The sequence below is a fragment of the Diuraphis noxia genome, unplaced genomic scaffold, assembly GCF_037042655.1.
Source record: "Diuraphis noxia isolate RWA-SAM2 unplaced genomic scaffold, SU_Dnox_SAM2 contig0003, whole genome shotgun sequence".
NCBI classification, from domain to species: Eukaryota; Metazoa; Arthropoda; class Insecta; order Hemiptera; family Aphididae; genus Diuraphis; species Diuraphis noxia.
Window position 1 is genome coordinate 52,366,809 of NW_028301713.1, and position 18,698 is coordinate 52,385,506.

Below are 18,698 nucleotides of genomic sequence, written 5' to 3' on the forward strand. Positions count from 1 at the left end.
GATCGTGGTTTAAAGAATTAACCCGTTCGTCCACTACCTATATAATATAATATTCGCCGCTTTAACGATTTCACTCAGGCTTAACTGATGCGCTTTAATATCCTCGCACACCTATATGGTCGAGAAACGACGATAATAATAATGATTTGTCTTCAAATATAACGAACTGGTATTCTCACGTGGCCATGTATTATATGGCGCGGCGATGCAAATGCGGATGACGGCCTAAAGATTCACCGGAAGTGCCGACGACTCTCGCAAACAATACTACTCAATACGCCGTGGCCAAAGTAATTATTGTTTGTCTATACAATATGTATTCAAATATAATATCTATGTTTTAGAATTTAGAATAATATGCAGGGTAATATGAAGTGCGGACATTGTTTGTTTCTCGAAGACGTGACCGTGCTATAGGTACCGTATTACATATTTTGTTGATATTTTTTACAAAAAAAAAATGTCAAAATATGTTTAAAAGTTATCATACGAAAAGTACTTCTTTTATAATATGAGATATAATATCACAGATATTATACTTACTATGATCGTATATCAATATTCACTTAAACTTACACTTATTTACACTTATATTATCACTTGATTGTTAAACCTTAACATTATTATTATTTTTTTTTCATATTAAATAGAATTTTGATACTGAATATATTAAAACCCAATCAGGATAAGGAAACAATAATATTGAACACTTGTCTCGCCTTCGCAAATTCGATACAACTAGATATGCAAGATATTATGTACCTATATGCTTGAAAATAGAAACTAATATAAATCTTTGTATTCAAAAAGTAACATATATATAAAAAGTTTCCAATTTCTCTGATGTTAATTGGTAGGTACTAATGGGTATTTGTTAGTTAGTTATAATTTTTCAATTAATTTCGTGAATAATAAGGAATTCATTTAGTTTGCATAAGCTGCAAGCAGTAGAATAATTAAATTATTTATCCAATGTCTACTATTATGAGCAAGTGATTGAGACAGTGATGCTAGTCAATTGTTTTATTTCAAACAGTATCTCTTTTAATATTAACGAATTTAGAATATTGATATCTGATAAGACTATAGTAGTGATTTATGATTATTTTTTAATTTCATAATATTATATTATTTTTCATTTAATTAATTTGTTGTCGATGATTAATTTTAAAATATCAACATAATATCAAGTACACTCTAACACAAATATATAATATTGATTCCGTTTGCTTGTAATTTTTATTATTTGAAATAAAGTGTCTTAACTTTATCTTATATTGTATCCCCATCTATCATATTATATAATATATATATACTATATTACTATAATATGCGGAATATTGTATGTTTCGGTAATAATTTGTAGACGGACTGAACGAGATGGTGAATCTATAATACTAAATATAATAAATTAATAAAACATAATATATTTCATTAGAAATTGAAATATGAACACAAATTATTACAAACTAGTGAACGAAGGCCCATTTGAACTATGTTTATGAACTAGATTCGTTATACAGTTTAATAGCACATTTATATTTAGTATTCAATAATATATTAATTATTAATCAATGTGTTTCAAACAGTTTGAATACAAATTAATTACTCAATAGGTATATTAAATACGTTATTTTTACAATCTTATTAATGGGCTGTAAAAAATCGAATACCTACATAAACTGGTAATTTAAATTTCAACATACTTTCTTAAAATAAATAAAATTTTATAATACGAGTATTTTATGTTGCTATTATTTTAATATTAGCAATAATATTTGAATTAATTTTTATATTCATGAATTAATTACTACAGGAATTACTTTAGTTGTTTATCAATATTAGATATACTGAGTAATATTTTGATTTGATCGTTCTTGACATTGAGGTTGAAACCGAGCAGAAATCACTTGTATTAGAAATTAGAACTGAAATTTTCCGAAAAATATGAAACGTAAATTTCTACTCCACAAAAAATATATATTAAAACATAAATCGAAATCAATACTCTAATAGACAGAAAGAGATTTTAAGTTTAATTATAATATGTTATTTTTAGTTCTAGTAGATATCAGTGGCGCCCCACGTAGCTAGGGTACCAATTACTAATTAGTGTAATTTCACTGGTTCCACGCGGGTCTCAGTAACTCTATACATATTAAATACATTTACTTATCTGGATCATTCGATCCTTGAATGAAACGTTAGGCATTGTCAGTGTCAAATATATAAATAAATATAATAACTAATATAACTATATGAGATAAATGAATTTATAAATTAAAAATTTAAGGGCTCTATAATTTTATTATAATTGCACTGATTCATAAAAAACCTGTGGGCACAAATGAATATTATATTTACAAAATAATAACAAGTGTTCAGATGATTTTGTTTGACATTATTGTTTTAATAATAAATTACATGATTTCAGTTTAAATAACTGCAGGTATTAAAAAAATAATAATATGTATATTGTATAAGTGTATATGGATTTTACAACCCATAAAAAAATATAAAGCGAATACCTATAATAGATTTATAAATAAAGTTTTCATGTTGAATAGGATGTTAAAAAAATGTTTAAGCTTTGCATACATAATCTTACTTGAATAATTATTTTTTGAATCTTAAACCAGCAAAATTAGAAATATATAAATATGTAACATAATATATAATTTTCAAAATCTATGTATTATAATAAAAAAAGGTATAATCGCTATATAATAAGTCTAGTTGTTTATTTATGTTTTTAAACTGCACTCAAGGGCTTAATTTTCAAATTTGATAAAATATGGATAATTTTTAGTGCCTATATGACATACCGATCAAAATATAATAACAGTAGGTACCTACCTATAATCTATATAAAGATAATATACCTATTTAGTCATATTACACTCTTATAGGACCGGTACTTTAAATTATATAACTATTGCTTATCTAACAGTGAACCAAATAATACTACATATTATGATCTTCACATCGATGAGCTTATAATAGCTTATAATATATATTATATCTGAGATAAAAATAATAGCATTTATTACATAATTATGTATTTTAAATTCGTCGTCACAGCGTCACCTGTAATATAAAGTATATCATTATATCATACAGTACTAACCATATTACTATATATACCTACCGTCTATACCTAACTACATAATATATTTTAAACGGCAAATAAAGTGCTGTTGCGTGTGTGCTCCAGTGGCGGTGGCAGTGCGACAGGCACGGGAATCTTCATTAGACCGATTGTTGAATGCCACCATGGTTTGAAGACGTCAGCATTACACATAATAATATATCATTATAATATTTCAATATATTATTATTATTATTATTATCATATTTATAAGTATATTATCATCATATAAAACATTGAACCAAGAAAACGCGCACGACTCGATGTACTTGTGCGTGCAGAATATTTTAGTATAGTACCATACGCATCGGGGTGCAGTGGTGGAGTATAATAATATAATATATTTACTGTTGCGGCAACAGCGACGACGCACACCAATTAGTGTCCCTTAAATCAAATAATAGACTTGTATATATATTATACACGTATACACGTTTTATACCGTTTGCGGTGTCTGTTCTGGTTCCGTAATCGTAAGTTTGGCAGTTTGCACACAAAAGTTAACAAGGCAACCGGCGGCGGCGGCGCCACCCTTTATACGCGGACAAGACGCAATCGCATATAATCTTTCCTCGTGCCCCGTCCCTCTCATTCGTACCCCCTTCTCTGCTTAATCCCGATCAATCTCTCTCGCTCACTCTCTCAAACTTACCCACCCCGCTCGCTATCTCTCTCACCCTCTCGCTCACTCCCTTGCTAACTCTCGTTATTTTGTCTCTCATCCGACAAATGTTCTCCTCCCTTTTGCAAACACACGCACGCACGCATGCATACACACACACCCACACACACACACACAAGCGCACATATACCATGGTCTTTATATTTGCGAGTGTACGACATAATAAAACCAGCAGGTCGCACTGCTGTCACCATGGTTACCAGAAACGAACCATAGCTTTTTGCCATCGAGTGCGTGTGCGTATATACAAACTGCGACCATACATACATACGACACATGCACATGCGAGCAAACGTGTATACACCATTTTTTTATTATTATTATTACTATTTTTTTTTATTGCTCTTCCCCAATGAAAAAAATCGAAAAATTTGTTTTTATTATTTATTTTTTAAACATCTTCACTATACACCTATATTTACACTTATATATTATTATATATTCCGAACCGTCGGAACTTGATAGTGGTATGAAAACAGTATAACTAAGTATAGTACCTATAATATTCCCGGTAAGAAATTTAATTATACTCATATATTAAATATCATCGTAGCAAAATACTTAATTTGTAATTTGTATGTATAATAATTGTTAGTGACGATAATGATGGTATTTGATTCTTTGTAAAATATTAGATACCTATATAGGTAGGTATATTATTCTACTTTCTATCTCTCACTTATTTATTTCCCAACTACTCAATTTCTATATAACATTTAGTTATTATGGAGGTATCCTATAGATATAGTTCTCAAACTTTTGCTTGATTACCACATGCGAGCATTACGTATCAGTTACTTACCGTGTAATGTCATCGGCTTATTAAGTAGGTACTAGTTTACTAAACACATAACTGTATTCAAAATTATAAATTCGTAAATCATTATGATCATATTTAAATATTTAACACATATGTATTTCAATTTATTTTCTATAAGTATACCACAGCTTTTTCGAACTTATCTATATTTATAGTATATAGTGCAATATTTTATATACCAATACATTAGAGGTAGAGGCATAATGTTTATATTATGCAATATTCATACTGTATACGTTAGATTACGTATACCTACGTTATGGGACGTTGGTTATTAAACTAGATACAAACATTGATTTTAATTTTAAGGTTTAATTAATTACACAAAAGCTTATTATCAAGGTACTATTTAATATGTATAGTTTTATTAAAATTGAAGTTAAATAAATCAGCGAAATACCTATATCTTTAAAATACATTATTCTAATTTTATAGTTGTATAATTTGAACAACCATTATATTCATTACATACTCGATACTCATATATGTATACACAACACATATACAAATACATATATATATATATATATATATATATATATTTAACTCGCATCTTTTCTTCTCCATTATTCACAGTTAATCGCCATTTCTTATAGGCTTCTAAAGCCAGCTCTCAACTTCTCCATCGTTCTTGATTTCTCCGATAAATTTATAGCGAGATCACCCAGGTTGTATTTTCCCTTCAATCATGCCTTTTAATTTAGCGTTATTTAGTTCTTTTAGAATCATTTTAGTGTGTACCCCACAATTTCCCATCTTATTTTTATAATCGACGTATTTGGTATATAGATGTAGATATTAATTCGATATATCTTGATATTGCAGGGTGAAATGAATTTTTGTTATAGGTATTTTTTGTATTATGTACCTATATATAATCTGTTGATAGAGGTAGAGTTAGGTATGTAACTAAAATCCAAGTCGTTTATTGTGTAAGTCATGGAATGTCAAGAATATAATTTTTTTAAGTAAACAATAAAGCGCATATTATGAAGTGGCACTTGAAAAAAACAGTACTCAATTAGTACGAAAGTACCTACATGTTAGATTGTGTAATATTGTTTTTTTTTTTTTTTTTTGCGAAACAAGTAACAATAAATAAATATCATACAAATGTAAATTAGAGGGTTATTTGAACAATAAATGTTGTTTATGAAATATATTTTACCGGCCGTTTTCACTTTACTATCATTAATTAATCATTATAAATTTTTATTTTGCATAATCTATACTAAATATTTAAAAGTGTTTTTTTTTTGTGTAAATGCTGCAGCAGCGTATTTATGAGTAAAATTTTTATTATAAAACTTATAAATAATATGCTATTATTTTATTATTATTATTATTATTATTATTATAGTCAATCTGTTATTTTAGAAAATAAAAAATGTTATCACATAACTACAATATAATAATAATAATAATATAATATAATGTACTTACGCACTTACCTTTATAATAATTGTATATATTATATGTATGCAAGTTAAATTTAGTGAACGTTTTCATTTCTTTAGGTGTTAACATTGATTGTACCTATATTATTTATAATTATACCTAATCAATGATATAACTTGTTTTTAGTGCAAGCTCTCTAATATTATTTACCATTACCTCGTAAACATAACTTAATTAATTGTGAAAATATTTTCTGTTTTATTTTGAATAATAATATTTCTGTTTCAGGATTAAGTCATTTAAATCATCAAGAGTCGGGCAAGGACTACAGTAATGAAGCTATGACAACGTCATTTGGTTCCAACAAGAAGAAGAAAAAAAGAAGGCACAGGCAAGCATTTAAATAAAAATCCCCCACGCTTTTAATGAGTTGTGATTAATCTTGAATGAGAATTTTAATATTATTTTACCTGCAAGTTTTAATCCTAAGTTTATTTTGATCAATTAAAAATTTCAAATAATAGATTACCAGCAACATTTATAGGTTCTCCGTTAATCTGTATTAATTAAAAAAATTTATAATTTTTAAAAACATTTATATAGGACTATATTTACCAGTTATCAATTAGAAGAATTAGAAAAGGCGTTCAAAGACGCTCATTACCCGGATGTCTATGCAAGAGAAATGTTATCCTTAAAAACAGATTTGCCAGAAGATCGAATACAGGTACTTATACCTTTGATTAATAATAAATCCAATTAAAATTTAAAAAAATATATAATTTATTTAATATATATATAAACCTATACAATATGATAATAAATAACTAGGTAATACGTATTTCAATTTGCATACGTTAAATAATTGACGAAACGCCACGTGTTTATACAGGATGATTCATCAAGCATGCTAACCCTCTTTTATTCTAGTGTTGTTATTCAAAATCTGATTGTTTAGATTGTTTAATATACTTAAAGATTATATCTTCAAATTCTTTTGATGTTTTTACTTCTTAACAAGTTTTCTGTGGTGATTCAAATTTCTATTTTTCACACGATAACCCCTTTTCTACTGTAAATTATTTAGCGAATATTTTTTCTTAAAATGTTGTATCATAAACCAAATAAACCATTTGGCGTAGTTTAGATATTTAGACATGATTATACATATGTTCAATGTTTTGTTCACTTATTCATTGTATACAAAATGAATAATATAGGTTTGATGTGTTTTATTTTACATGATTTTTATCTACTATATGACTGTTTGATAAATGTACACAACAACTTATCAAAATAATACTTTATATCATACATTTATTAAATTTTAAATAACAATATTTAGAGCATTGATTGTTACATATGCGTATTATATAGGTATGCTATATTTAAAAAAAAAATGTATTGAATTCAAACCGATCAAATTGCTATAGTAAGCTAATAACTATAGTAAAGTTATTGATGTTTAACAATGAAAAATAATTTAAAAAAATATACAATAATAATCTATTGATTATAAGCCGAACCGATAAAATATTTTTAAATTTTCATTTAAACTGCAGTTTAACTGCAAAAAAGACAACTTTACAATTTATTATACTAAAAAAATCATAAGAACATGCACTATAGTACATGATGTAAGCAATAAATATTAAGAAATATGGTGTGTTACTATTTGTAACTGTAAGACAAGAAATCCTATACTAAAAACTTAAATTTTTAATTTTACAATATTGTACAAAATATATAAATTGAAAAGTATTTATTATATTTTTAACAATTATTTGTCAGTTAATCTGATCAAGTAAAGTTTATTTACATATTTTGGCTATAGCAGGTCCGCGTGATTACACTTAACAGAATATTATTGTCTTTAAATACTTTGCATTTCGATCAATACAATTGAAATTCATGTACAGTTAGTGTTATTGTATTAATATACAATAATAAGAACCATATTTAAAATTACCTGTTTTTAATGTTAATTTGGGTTTAGTGTTGGTTTACAGTGTATACATCTATATTTTATAAGTACCGCCTATATATATTATATCAATTAAACTGAAATATCGGATCCGGAACAAAATATATAGATAGATAGGTATGTAGAGTTTTTTTTTTATTTAGAAAATTTACAATCTGTATTACACAACACAATAGGTAAAATAGATGACTGACATAACACTATATACATAAAATAACAAGAAGCACAAGATGAGGGAAATCATCCAGCGATGGTATACCCTCCAATAATTAATTTTTTTTATACATTAATTTAATTGGTCACGGCACCAGTTTCTTTTGAGTCGAAGCGGTGCAGGGTTGTCAGGAAAAGAGTATGTGATGCTACTATGCTAGGTGAGTGACTAAAGGATTGGGACGGTGTTGCAGTTTAGAGTGAAATCTGTTACAGACGTTACAGTAGGTACCTACAATTTAGCTAGTTGGTCAACCGTTGGCATTCTTAGATCTATGTGCAGGGTTTTATTAGGTATGTAGAGTTAAATATTTTAAGAAGCCATTTCCTGTGGCTAAAATTATATATAAGAATTTGAAACCAGAAATCACTATAACAGAAATATTTCTACTACACAGTAGGTACATACCATACAACACATAGGTTATCCTACATTTTAAATTTCATAAAATATATTATAAGTGTATATAAATTATAAATAGATAAGTATGATAGCTTCAAAGAGACTAATAATATTTTCCCAGTTCAAATTTTTAGATACACCAGTATGGCTATATACATCCGAATATTGGTTCCGATAAGGACTTTTAAAAGGGCGAAAAAGTACTATTTATTATTTAATATTATTATAATATATTTACCATAATTATAAATACGTATGAAACTGCGAAGAACAGACAAACTGCAGAACCTTAAATCTAAAAATAAGAAACTATTTATAAAAACAATAATATAACAATAATGAAATTAATAGACTATATTGAATTTATAAAAAATGTCTATTATAAATCTTTACCTCAATAATACATACAACTCTAAAAAAGAGGAATGGACGAATAAGGTATTATTCATATCATTTTGATTATTATTTATTTTGTACGTAGTAATAAAAAATGAAAATCGCATGACAAAAGTTACAATTTTTAACAACCCGGGAACCAATTCGGATATAATCTTTATAAAAACTTGGGAACCAATGTTGACATTTCGGAACCAATTCGAACATGCCGATCTATATATATGTATATTTATTTATTTATTATACGAGTACCTATTACAATATAATATTACGTACATTGTGATAATATTTTAATATAATATGTCGTACCATTATATAAAATATAATGGCATATAATAATATGTATGAAATGTAATTACGACGACTTAAGTGCACCGAATATATTATAAACTTATTCCATTTGAGGTGTATACATCTATTTATAATATACATATTGAATACAGGTATATGTGCGCGTGCACTTAATGATAATTATATAATGGTACCTATACATAATACCACAGTGCGCTGACGGGGTGTGAAGGAAACTGAAAATATTTATTTAACCAAGGGAATGGTTTTGGAGCACAGCCATTGGACAAGTGGCCAATTAACGTATAGGGCGGCCGAGGCGGAGTCTATACGCACGGCGGTGGCCGTCCGGGCGGCGCGAACCATTAGACGGGAAACACGAAACAACTGGCGCACGACAAGTAAATTTAGAAACGCGCACCTAGCAATTATATTTTACTATTATATAATATAATGTACCATACTATACTATTAACATTGTTACCGCTACTATACACTACTGCAATATTGCAGTCTAAACACACTAAACCTGCACCGCTGTCCACGTGGTTTTTTTTGTTCAAAGGGGAGGTCTTTGCTTAACAGCTGTTGGAATCGTACGCTATAGTTGTACGAAGATAGAACTATGAATGTACCTAAATGTAATATACGTTTAAAATATAAAAAATATTTACTTTATCGGATATAAGTCAACTATGTAACGGCTTCAACTATAAAATATATATATACAATATTATGTATACAATTTAGGTACGCTTTATATTCTTAAAAATTATAATGAATATAGATATATATGGTATTATGGTACCTGATATCCGATTAACTATATTATATTATGTTAAGATAACTATTTTTCATTTCTTGTGTAGATTTACAACCAATCAGTTATAAGATAAATTAACCAATTTAGATGAACATCGTAAATAATTCTACATGCGAAAATCGTGTAAATATAATATATTTATATATATATATATATATATATAAACTTTATATGTATAATCGAATAATAAAATATACCAAATCAGGGTAATTCGCTAACAATATAATTTTTAAATAATAATTGAACATAAAATTACAAAACTTTGAACTTACTAATACACGTATACATTATATTAAATTAATACTAATATATATATATAGGTACCTATGATTTATAACGAATTAACGAAATAAAAATGTATACCTATAATTGATAAAAAAAAGTTTAAGTTTCTCCTATATACCTACTCCTTCCGGTTTCATATAATAACTTAAATCTTCGTTGCTATAATATAATCTCTTATTCATTAATTATTCTTAAAGTATTTTCTTTTAAAATTACTAATTATATAGGGATTTAACTTGATCAAAAAATGTTGATAATATGTGTCCAACATGATTTAAAATTTGTTTTTATATTGATTATCGTTATTTTAGATGGTGCAAGCCAAATATGAATAATATTTTTATTGATGAATCATATAATTAAACCATCGACAAGTAAAGGTAAAACAAATTAAGACATTGTACTATAATTTTTTAGGCCATTATTTCAAACGTTGATTAATTTTAGTTGCGCGTTAGTTTAAATATTAGCAACACAGTAAAAATCAAATCTTCAAAGTTGCACAAAAAATTAAAATTAAACAAAGAATGGCACTAAGATTTATTTTGACTTTTAAATGAATACAAGCCAAACTTAAAGAATCATGTTATCACGAACTGTCGCGATCAGTATCATTGAATAAGTTATCGATAATAAATGCGTTATTGTAAAATTTATATCAATAGCTTATTATGTAGGTATTAGCATTATACTATTACAAGATGTCTAATTTATAGATATTATTTCTTTTTTTTTGTGGTTCATCGGTATTTTTTAAAATTATTTTTGGTTATACCTAAACACCATTTTATCTCGCACTAGGTATCTATGTGCGATGACGTCGTCATTTCGCATTATTTCGTATATTGGAATTATAAATTTAATCAATAGGTACGTCAAAGCATTCAAAACCGATTGAATTTATTTCATAAAATATATGACAATACCTATAATTTTTTTATTTTACATAATATTGATAGTGGATATTAAAAAAAAAATTATAATAATAAACAAAACACTACCTTATAGATGATCGCCACAGCACAATACACAAAAAATGCCATCGCTGCATTTCCGGTACATATTATGCAGTATAACATTATAATTTATAATACATAAGTTCATGCTGCATGTACATTATGATCTAAGTTCAGCTTCAAATGTATTTCTCATTCCTCGAGCAGTGGTGTCGAATATTAGAAAAATGGTTTGTTCTTATTATAGTATATATATATATATATATATTTATATATTACTCATATTATTATCACACAGCCATTAAATACGTATAATCATATAATCCTAACAATATTGTATTTCAAATATAATATCAATAGAAAATACTACAAAAGACATAAATCGTATACGAAGACAAAATTGGGCATCAGCAGATGTTTATTCTACTAAAATCGTTCAACCGTTTTACGGTTAAACATATATATAAACATAATTATACCTATATTTTCTACATATTTACATAATATGATTACATATATCACGTAGATGATTAAAACAACACTATATACGAATGAGTTAAGAAATCTGTGATAGAGTTCATATTGTGAAACTCACGAAGCGATAAGAGCACTCCATCTATATATTATAATATTATATAATAAAGATTACGACGTGTGTTGAAAGGTAAATTTTCATATATTCATATATGTGTAAGAACTAAAACTCGCGTAATTAATCAAAAACCGTGTAAAACTGTAAACACAGTTTGGATGATCATCCATGGGAACAACCGTGGTGTTTTTAAATTACGATTTTAATTAAGTCAGTGCTTTGAATAAGCGTGACTTAGGACGGGACTACCCTTAATTTATTTTATGAACCAAAGCGCACCTACTAATGTAATTTGCAAGCTGCAAGAAACATTGTAGTGAACGATGCGGCGTGTGTTGGCATTTGTTTTTGTTTGAAAATGCAAAGCTTTTTGTACGTCAAATGGTAATATATAATAATGTTACCGCAAACTCTAAAAATTGAAATTAAGGTATTAACGTATGTATTTGTGTCTCACAAAAAATGTGGGAAACGCTCTATAACTCAGTTACTTAGTACCCTATCCATATTTTGAATTCTGTTAGAAGGAAATATGAGACTTAAATATTTGATTATAAATTCTTATGACTTTCAATTTCTTAACTCTTGTATTTTGCACATGCGCAATTCTTCACTTTTAAGGGTAGTCTGTTACAATATTAGAATAAATACTTAAATGAAAAGAACATTAAATAAATTGTCTATATTGTAAATATTTATTATAAATTATCATTTTATGAGATGCCTATCTACATTGAATTATAATATTTAAATATTTTTAAACTTTTAATATCCAAAATCCAAAGATAGAAAAAATAGCTAGGAATTCAACACTTATAGTTTATAAATTTGGTAGGTACCTACATGATAATAAATTAAATAATGTGTTTAGAGTATGATATTGTATTTTGAAAATAAAATGTTCTATGTGACAATGTTAAAAAGGGATTTAAGTTCCATTCAAATGTTATTGCATTCGTATAATCGGTATGTATAATATAGTATATTGTGTTTGAATTTATATTCCGTTATTCAAAACGATACGCCCAAGTGTCAGACTGACCCTTATAATTTTTTTTTTTTTGTCATCAAGTCTGTTTGGTTTCATTATTGACGTTTTTGCGGAGATTTCCACCATTTAGGGGCCCTATGACTAGCCCATGCCGTGGCGCCCCGCCGTGATGTTGATTTGAAAATAACTTCTTCCCTTCTCTTCATCCATTTGAACATCCTTCTCTCCCACCCACATCACTCTCTTTCACTCTCCAGGAACCCCGTCCAGTGGCGGTGAAAATAACATAGTGTCCTCGAGCTTTCACCCATCACACGCCCCCAAAATCGAATGATTGACTGTTTACGACACACAGTATATTTCCTAAACGGAATACACTATATATAATATGTTCACTGTACAGAAATATATGCATATATATACGAGCACAATCACTAAATGCACTGCAGTGCACATGCACAAACTACACACACTGACACTGCACACGTATACTTGCACGTGTACTGATTTTTATTTAAACATTACAAATGAATACGTGTTTTGTTTAAGAATAAATTAATTTAATATAAATTACGTTTGGGCATGTCAATTTATTTACAATTAATAAAATGTATGGAATTCGTATATAATTAATTATACATCTTATACAAAATGTCATCAATAAACAAAATCGTAACGATCATATACTACGCAATTTGTTATTAATAAATATACAGGGTTATTCAATATTTCACTATGATTGATCCAATTTTAAATAGTCGTATAATTCAAATTATAGTATTTAGAGATATAACTGATAATCAATACATATAGTTTCTATGGTACCTTCCTACTAAATTATAATATGCGCGTTCGATGTGGCTTTCACTAAGCTTCAATAGAAAAATTCGGCATAACCGGCAGTAAAATTCATCGTATATAATATCTACTAGCGCCAACATTTTATCCTTTGTAAATTGTAATTGATTTTACCGATATTTTCATATCCTCTTCTAAAGTAGATTATCTTTTAAGATATCCTAAAATGAAAAATCAAATGGCGTGTAAAATTATGTTAACCTAAAATATCGGATGATTGTGTATTTGTAAGAATCATTTCGCGAACGACCCTGTAAAATCGTATAAAACTTGTAACATTTTAAATCGAAGGTAACATAAATTGTATAATAATTAGCAATGTAAGACAGCTATAATACTATCTAATACAGTAATAACATATAATAATACATTTATATTGGGTTTTAATATTATTTTATTGTTAACACAGCTGCAGGTAGATAGGTGGTATTATTATACAGGTATTTCAGAGATAATTTCAATGTAGACAAACCTGCAATGGGCATTTATATTATATGTCTGAAGGTGAGATACAAAAAAGTTACATGTGCAAGGACCGGAGTTAAAAAAAATAAATAAATAAAAAATATATATAAAAATATCCCAGTCATTATTGCCAGGACCATTGTTGTGTGTGGGCTGATTACTGGAGGAGACAAGTCAACCCAGAAATTATAAAACGCTGAATCACAATTATTATATTTTATATATGTGTATTTACATTATTATACACGCGTGCATAATAGCCGGTGTGCGCGCGTACGATTATTATTATTATTATCATCATAACTGTCAGTCGTCGGGTATTCGGTGTTTGATAGAGAGGTCGTTATACCCACGTACGGCCCGGATGCCGTCTCGTTACAACTGGATCCCAATAATTGGCAATCATCTATTATAATGATTTTACAAAAAACGCATTACGGTCCAAGGCCCACTTGATGGAATAATAATAATAATAATACAAATACACATCTATCTAAATATATGTATATATATTATATACCTCTTTCTCTCACACCTTTTCTCTGCGCACGATAACGTTTTGTAATTGTTGACGGTTCCCTCAATTATTATCATTATTATCGTTGTAAATAGTTATAATGACTGCGTGAAAAAATAAACATAAATAAATGCTAGTTTTTTATAATTTCATATGACGATAATATATTATTACCGTTTTTATTAGTTAAAAATATGTAATTACTATCTAGATAGTCGTAGTTGTTGACGGCCCACTATATATACTTACCGCGGAAATCGTCGCCATCACGTTTAATACAATAATGATAATAATTACTATTATTTTTGTGTCCACGATCCGTGTGTGCGCGGATGCGAAAAAAATAATAATACTTAGACAGGTATAGGTAGGTTTATTATAATAATATACGAAACGTCCAACCGTGTTTTTCTAACGGCATTTTGAATGAAGTTTTCATTCGTAGTTACAGTAAAATACGCTTTAAAAATAATACAGTTTTCGCATTGTACATTTAATCTATAGCCTACAAGTACTCACCTGTTGTATTCTAGTAATAATATGCCTGGTAAATGCACAATATTTTATTATCATAAAAATAATAAAACGAATTTAAAATATATATTATAATAGCTTATTCGTGCGCATATCGGATGGATTGCCATCATAATATTATTATTAATGTAGTTACAAATAACAATATCGCATTCTATTTAATATGGTGGCCGCGAATAATATAATAGGAGTATACTATGCCTTGTCGTAAAAAACACTTTTCGTGTTGAATCGTGTCCCTCAACGCGAGCGAGGTACAATAATATTATGTTGTGTGCTTTGAATAATAACCGTCGTAACCTGTCAATGCATCCAACAACACATTATTATATTTTTTTTCCTCTTTTTTCCCCATTCGTTGTTCCCGTGGGTTTGCCTTTAAATTCCGACGGATAATGTTGCAGTGCCCACCCTCAATCCCAGTGTTTTTCTTACGGTTTATTTATATACAGAGTGATTCAGTATGCATGCTTACACCCCATTATTTCCTTAACTAACGAATCCATTCAAATTCTAATTTTTTGAATTTTCAAATATACTCAAAGACCATATTTTCAAATTCTTAAGAATTTTAAACTACTTACAGCGTGTCATTTGGTGACACAAACTTTTATTTTTCAAATTAGAACTTACCTTTTTTACTGTAAATTAATAAGTGGATAATTATTTGAACATTTTGATATGCTTATAATTCAAAATTCGAATGATTAGCTTCTTAGTTATTGAAATGTTTGTACTTTAAAACGGTTACACAAAAATATAAAATAGATGTAATATTGGAACTAATATTTGCTATATATTAGGGACATTTTTATAAATTATTAAAAAAAAAATAATAAAATATTTAAATTACCATAGCCCTCATACTTATGTCTTGAATCAATTTACCTTAAAATATTGTACATAATTTTTTTTAAATTTAAAGCTATAATATAATATTTTGATAATAATATTGATCAAAATCATATTTCTACCATAATATTTGGTAATAATAATAAACAGTACCTATTCGTATTATTTTGCATACAAAATAGTCATTTCCGCATATCAATTTTAATTAAAATATATTGTTAATATTAGTGATATCATAATCAAATATATAACTTTAATATTATACATAGTAAAATAACAAGAATTTATTATAGTACCTACTTGTGAAATAAATAAGACGTATGCAACAACTACTAATAACATATTTTTTGACCAACTATTTCACAGGTTAGTATATACATATACATATAGTAATATACATGTATTAAAAAAACAAAAACTTTTCATATAATTAATATAATTATCTAGGTATTATAGCTATTTTGGTATAAATTAAAAATTTTTATGGATCAAATTTCGTATAGAAATTAATTTTATTATATTATGTTCTTAAAAATATTCTTCATAAATTATAGTCTATATTCGTTTCATTTTTCTTCAAATATTATACTACATATCACATTTAAAAAAAAAACTATAATATAAACATTACAAGAAACAATTTATGTGTGTGTAATAGTATCAAGAAATTGTCTAAATTCTTTTACGGGTTAGTAATAAGAACTTGTTAACAACTAAAAATATATTTTTTTAGAATTGACAATAGATGGGTATCTTTTTCGAAAGCAATAATTTTCATATAAAAGAATGAAGTATTGTTTTATTAGAATGATAATAGTTGTATATTATAAATTCGAGTGCCTTTACTTAATACCCATAAAATATATTTTATTATTATTACAATATTATGTCACATCGAGTGGAATAAATAATAATGAACCACAAGTCCACTACTACAAAACGTCAATAAAATATTATATGTAATAACTAATGACTAATGAGTAATAATTCGTGTATAGAAAGTCATTTATACAACAAGACTATGATATTAAATGAACGTTTTTTATTTAATTTTAAACAATAAACAATAATAACTTTAAAAGAACGACTTCAATTAGATTATTGTAATAACACTATTCAACCGAATGAAGTGACAGCCATCGTTATAATATATATATATATATATATATATATATATAATATATATACTAAAGTAGGTTCGATCTTTTCCATAATAATTACACCCTGTCATATTATTATTCACATGCAATAACGAAATTGTGTACAAAAATGAATATTTATTAGTCGATCGTCGTCGGCGTTAAATTATCATAATCTTGCGAGTATAGGTACATTATTTATTATTATACTCTTCTTCTCTCATTTCCTATATAAATATTAATAACAATAGTAAGAACTATGTATATTATATTTTATATGATATATTAAAGTGATTTATTTTCATTGGTCAATACATTTAATGATAGAACATATTATTTTAATCATAATAAATTAAAATAATAAATACATCTTACTTACTATCTTCAGATTTCTCTAGAAACATTTGAACGTAGGTAGTATTATATAATAAAATAATAAATGTAAAAAAAAGCCAATGGTCACGTTACCGAAGCTTATTCCTTAATAAAATAAAATAATATATAACTTGCACCTACCACAGATGGCAAGATGGTATAATATTTTATCGATAACTGCTATAGGTATCTCTAAACAACGCGCCACGCATGGCTCTAGAATTTCTGGGAACTTTGGGACAAAAACATAATATTATTATGACATTTTTTCCTACGCATCGATGAGATTAAGAACAATTATGGATGAAGCAAAATCTAAGTATCGGAATCCCAAATTATATCTAGTCCGTTAACTTGCACATGTAGTCGTACCTGAAAATAAAAAAATATTCGTATAATCGTATGTAAAATTCAAATTCAAATATATCAATACCTAATTACATTATACTATGTTATGTGATAATCATCATAGAATAATACACTGCACGTTTTGGCCGAATTCAATGATTTTATTATACCATTTTAATAACTGGAGTAGGAGTATTCTATATTAGTTTTTTATTACGACGATTATTATTATATATCTTCGATTAACATAACAAAAGCCAATAATATCCGTTAGCTGTCGTGCACATCACTCGTAAATACGTAGCCATCGCGAGTCATTGCATGTAGAAAAAATAACTCTCCCCAAATCCGGAACGATGTGTTATAATAATACAACATTAAATGCATATTATATAGAGCTTAGGTAATATAATATATTATGTACACAAAGTTACAGAGTTGCAGAATCGTTTTCGATGTGATACATACACGTATACATATTGTATATATAAATATATGTTATTATCTATCGATCGGTCGACAGAGGTGGTGAGTGTGGTGGTGGTCGGCCTTTTGTGGGTTCGCACAAATTGAATAATATACGCGAATCGATGTAATTCGACGTAACGGTCCGTGTTATATACATACA

The 18,698-nt window shown here is 27.3% G+C and overlaps 1 protein-coding gene across 4 annotated transcripts in view; it reads left to right on the top strand.

Moving 5' to 3' along the window:
* LOC107173206 (uncharacterized) overlaps positions 1–18,698 on the top strand; it is a 96,375-nt gene that overhangs the window by 48,789 nt on the left and 28,888 nt on the right. For 2 of the 4 annotated variants that reach the window (XM_089223930.1, XM_089223928.1), the window contains 2 exons: positions 6,337–6,433; positions 6,652–6,775. In XM_089223930.1, coding sequence (XP_089080056.1) covers positions 6,337–6,433; positions 6,652–6,775 — 221 coding nt within the window. Of the gene's footprint in view, positions 1–6,336; positions 6,440–6,651; positions 6,776–18,698 lie in introns of all 4 variants that reach the window. The other 2 variants (XM_089223929.1, XM_089223927.1) reach the window with 1 other exon arrangement.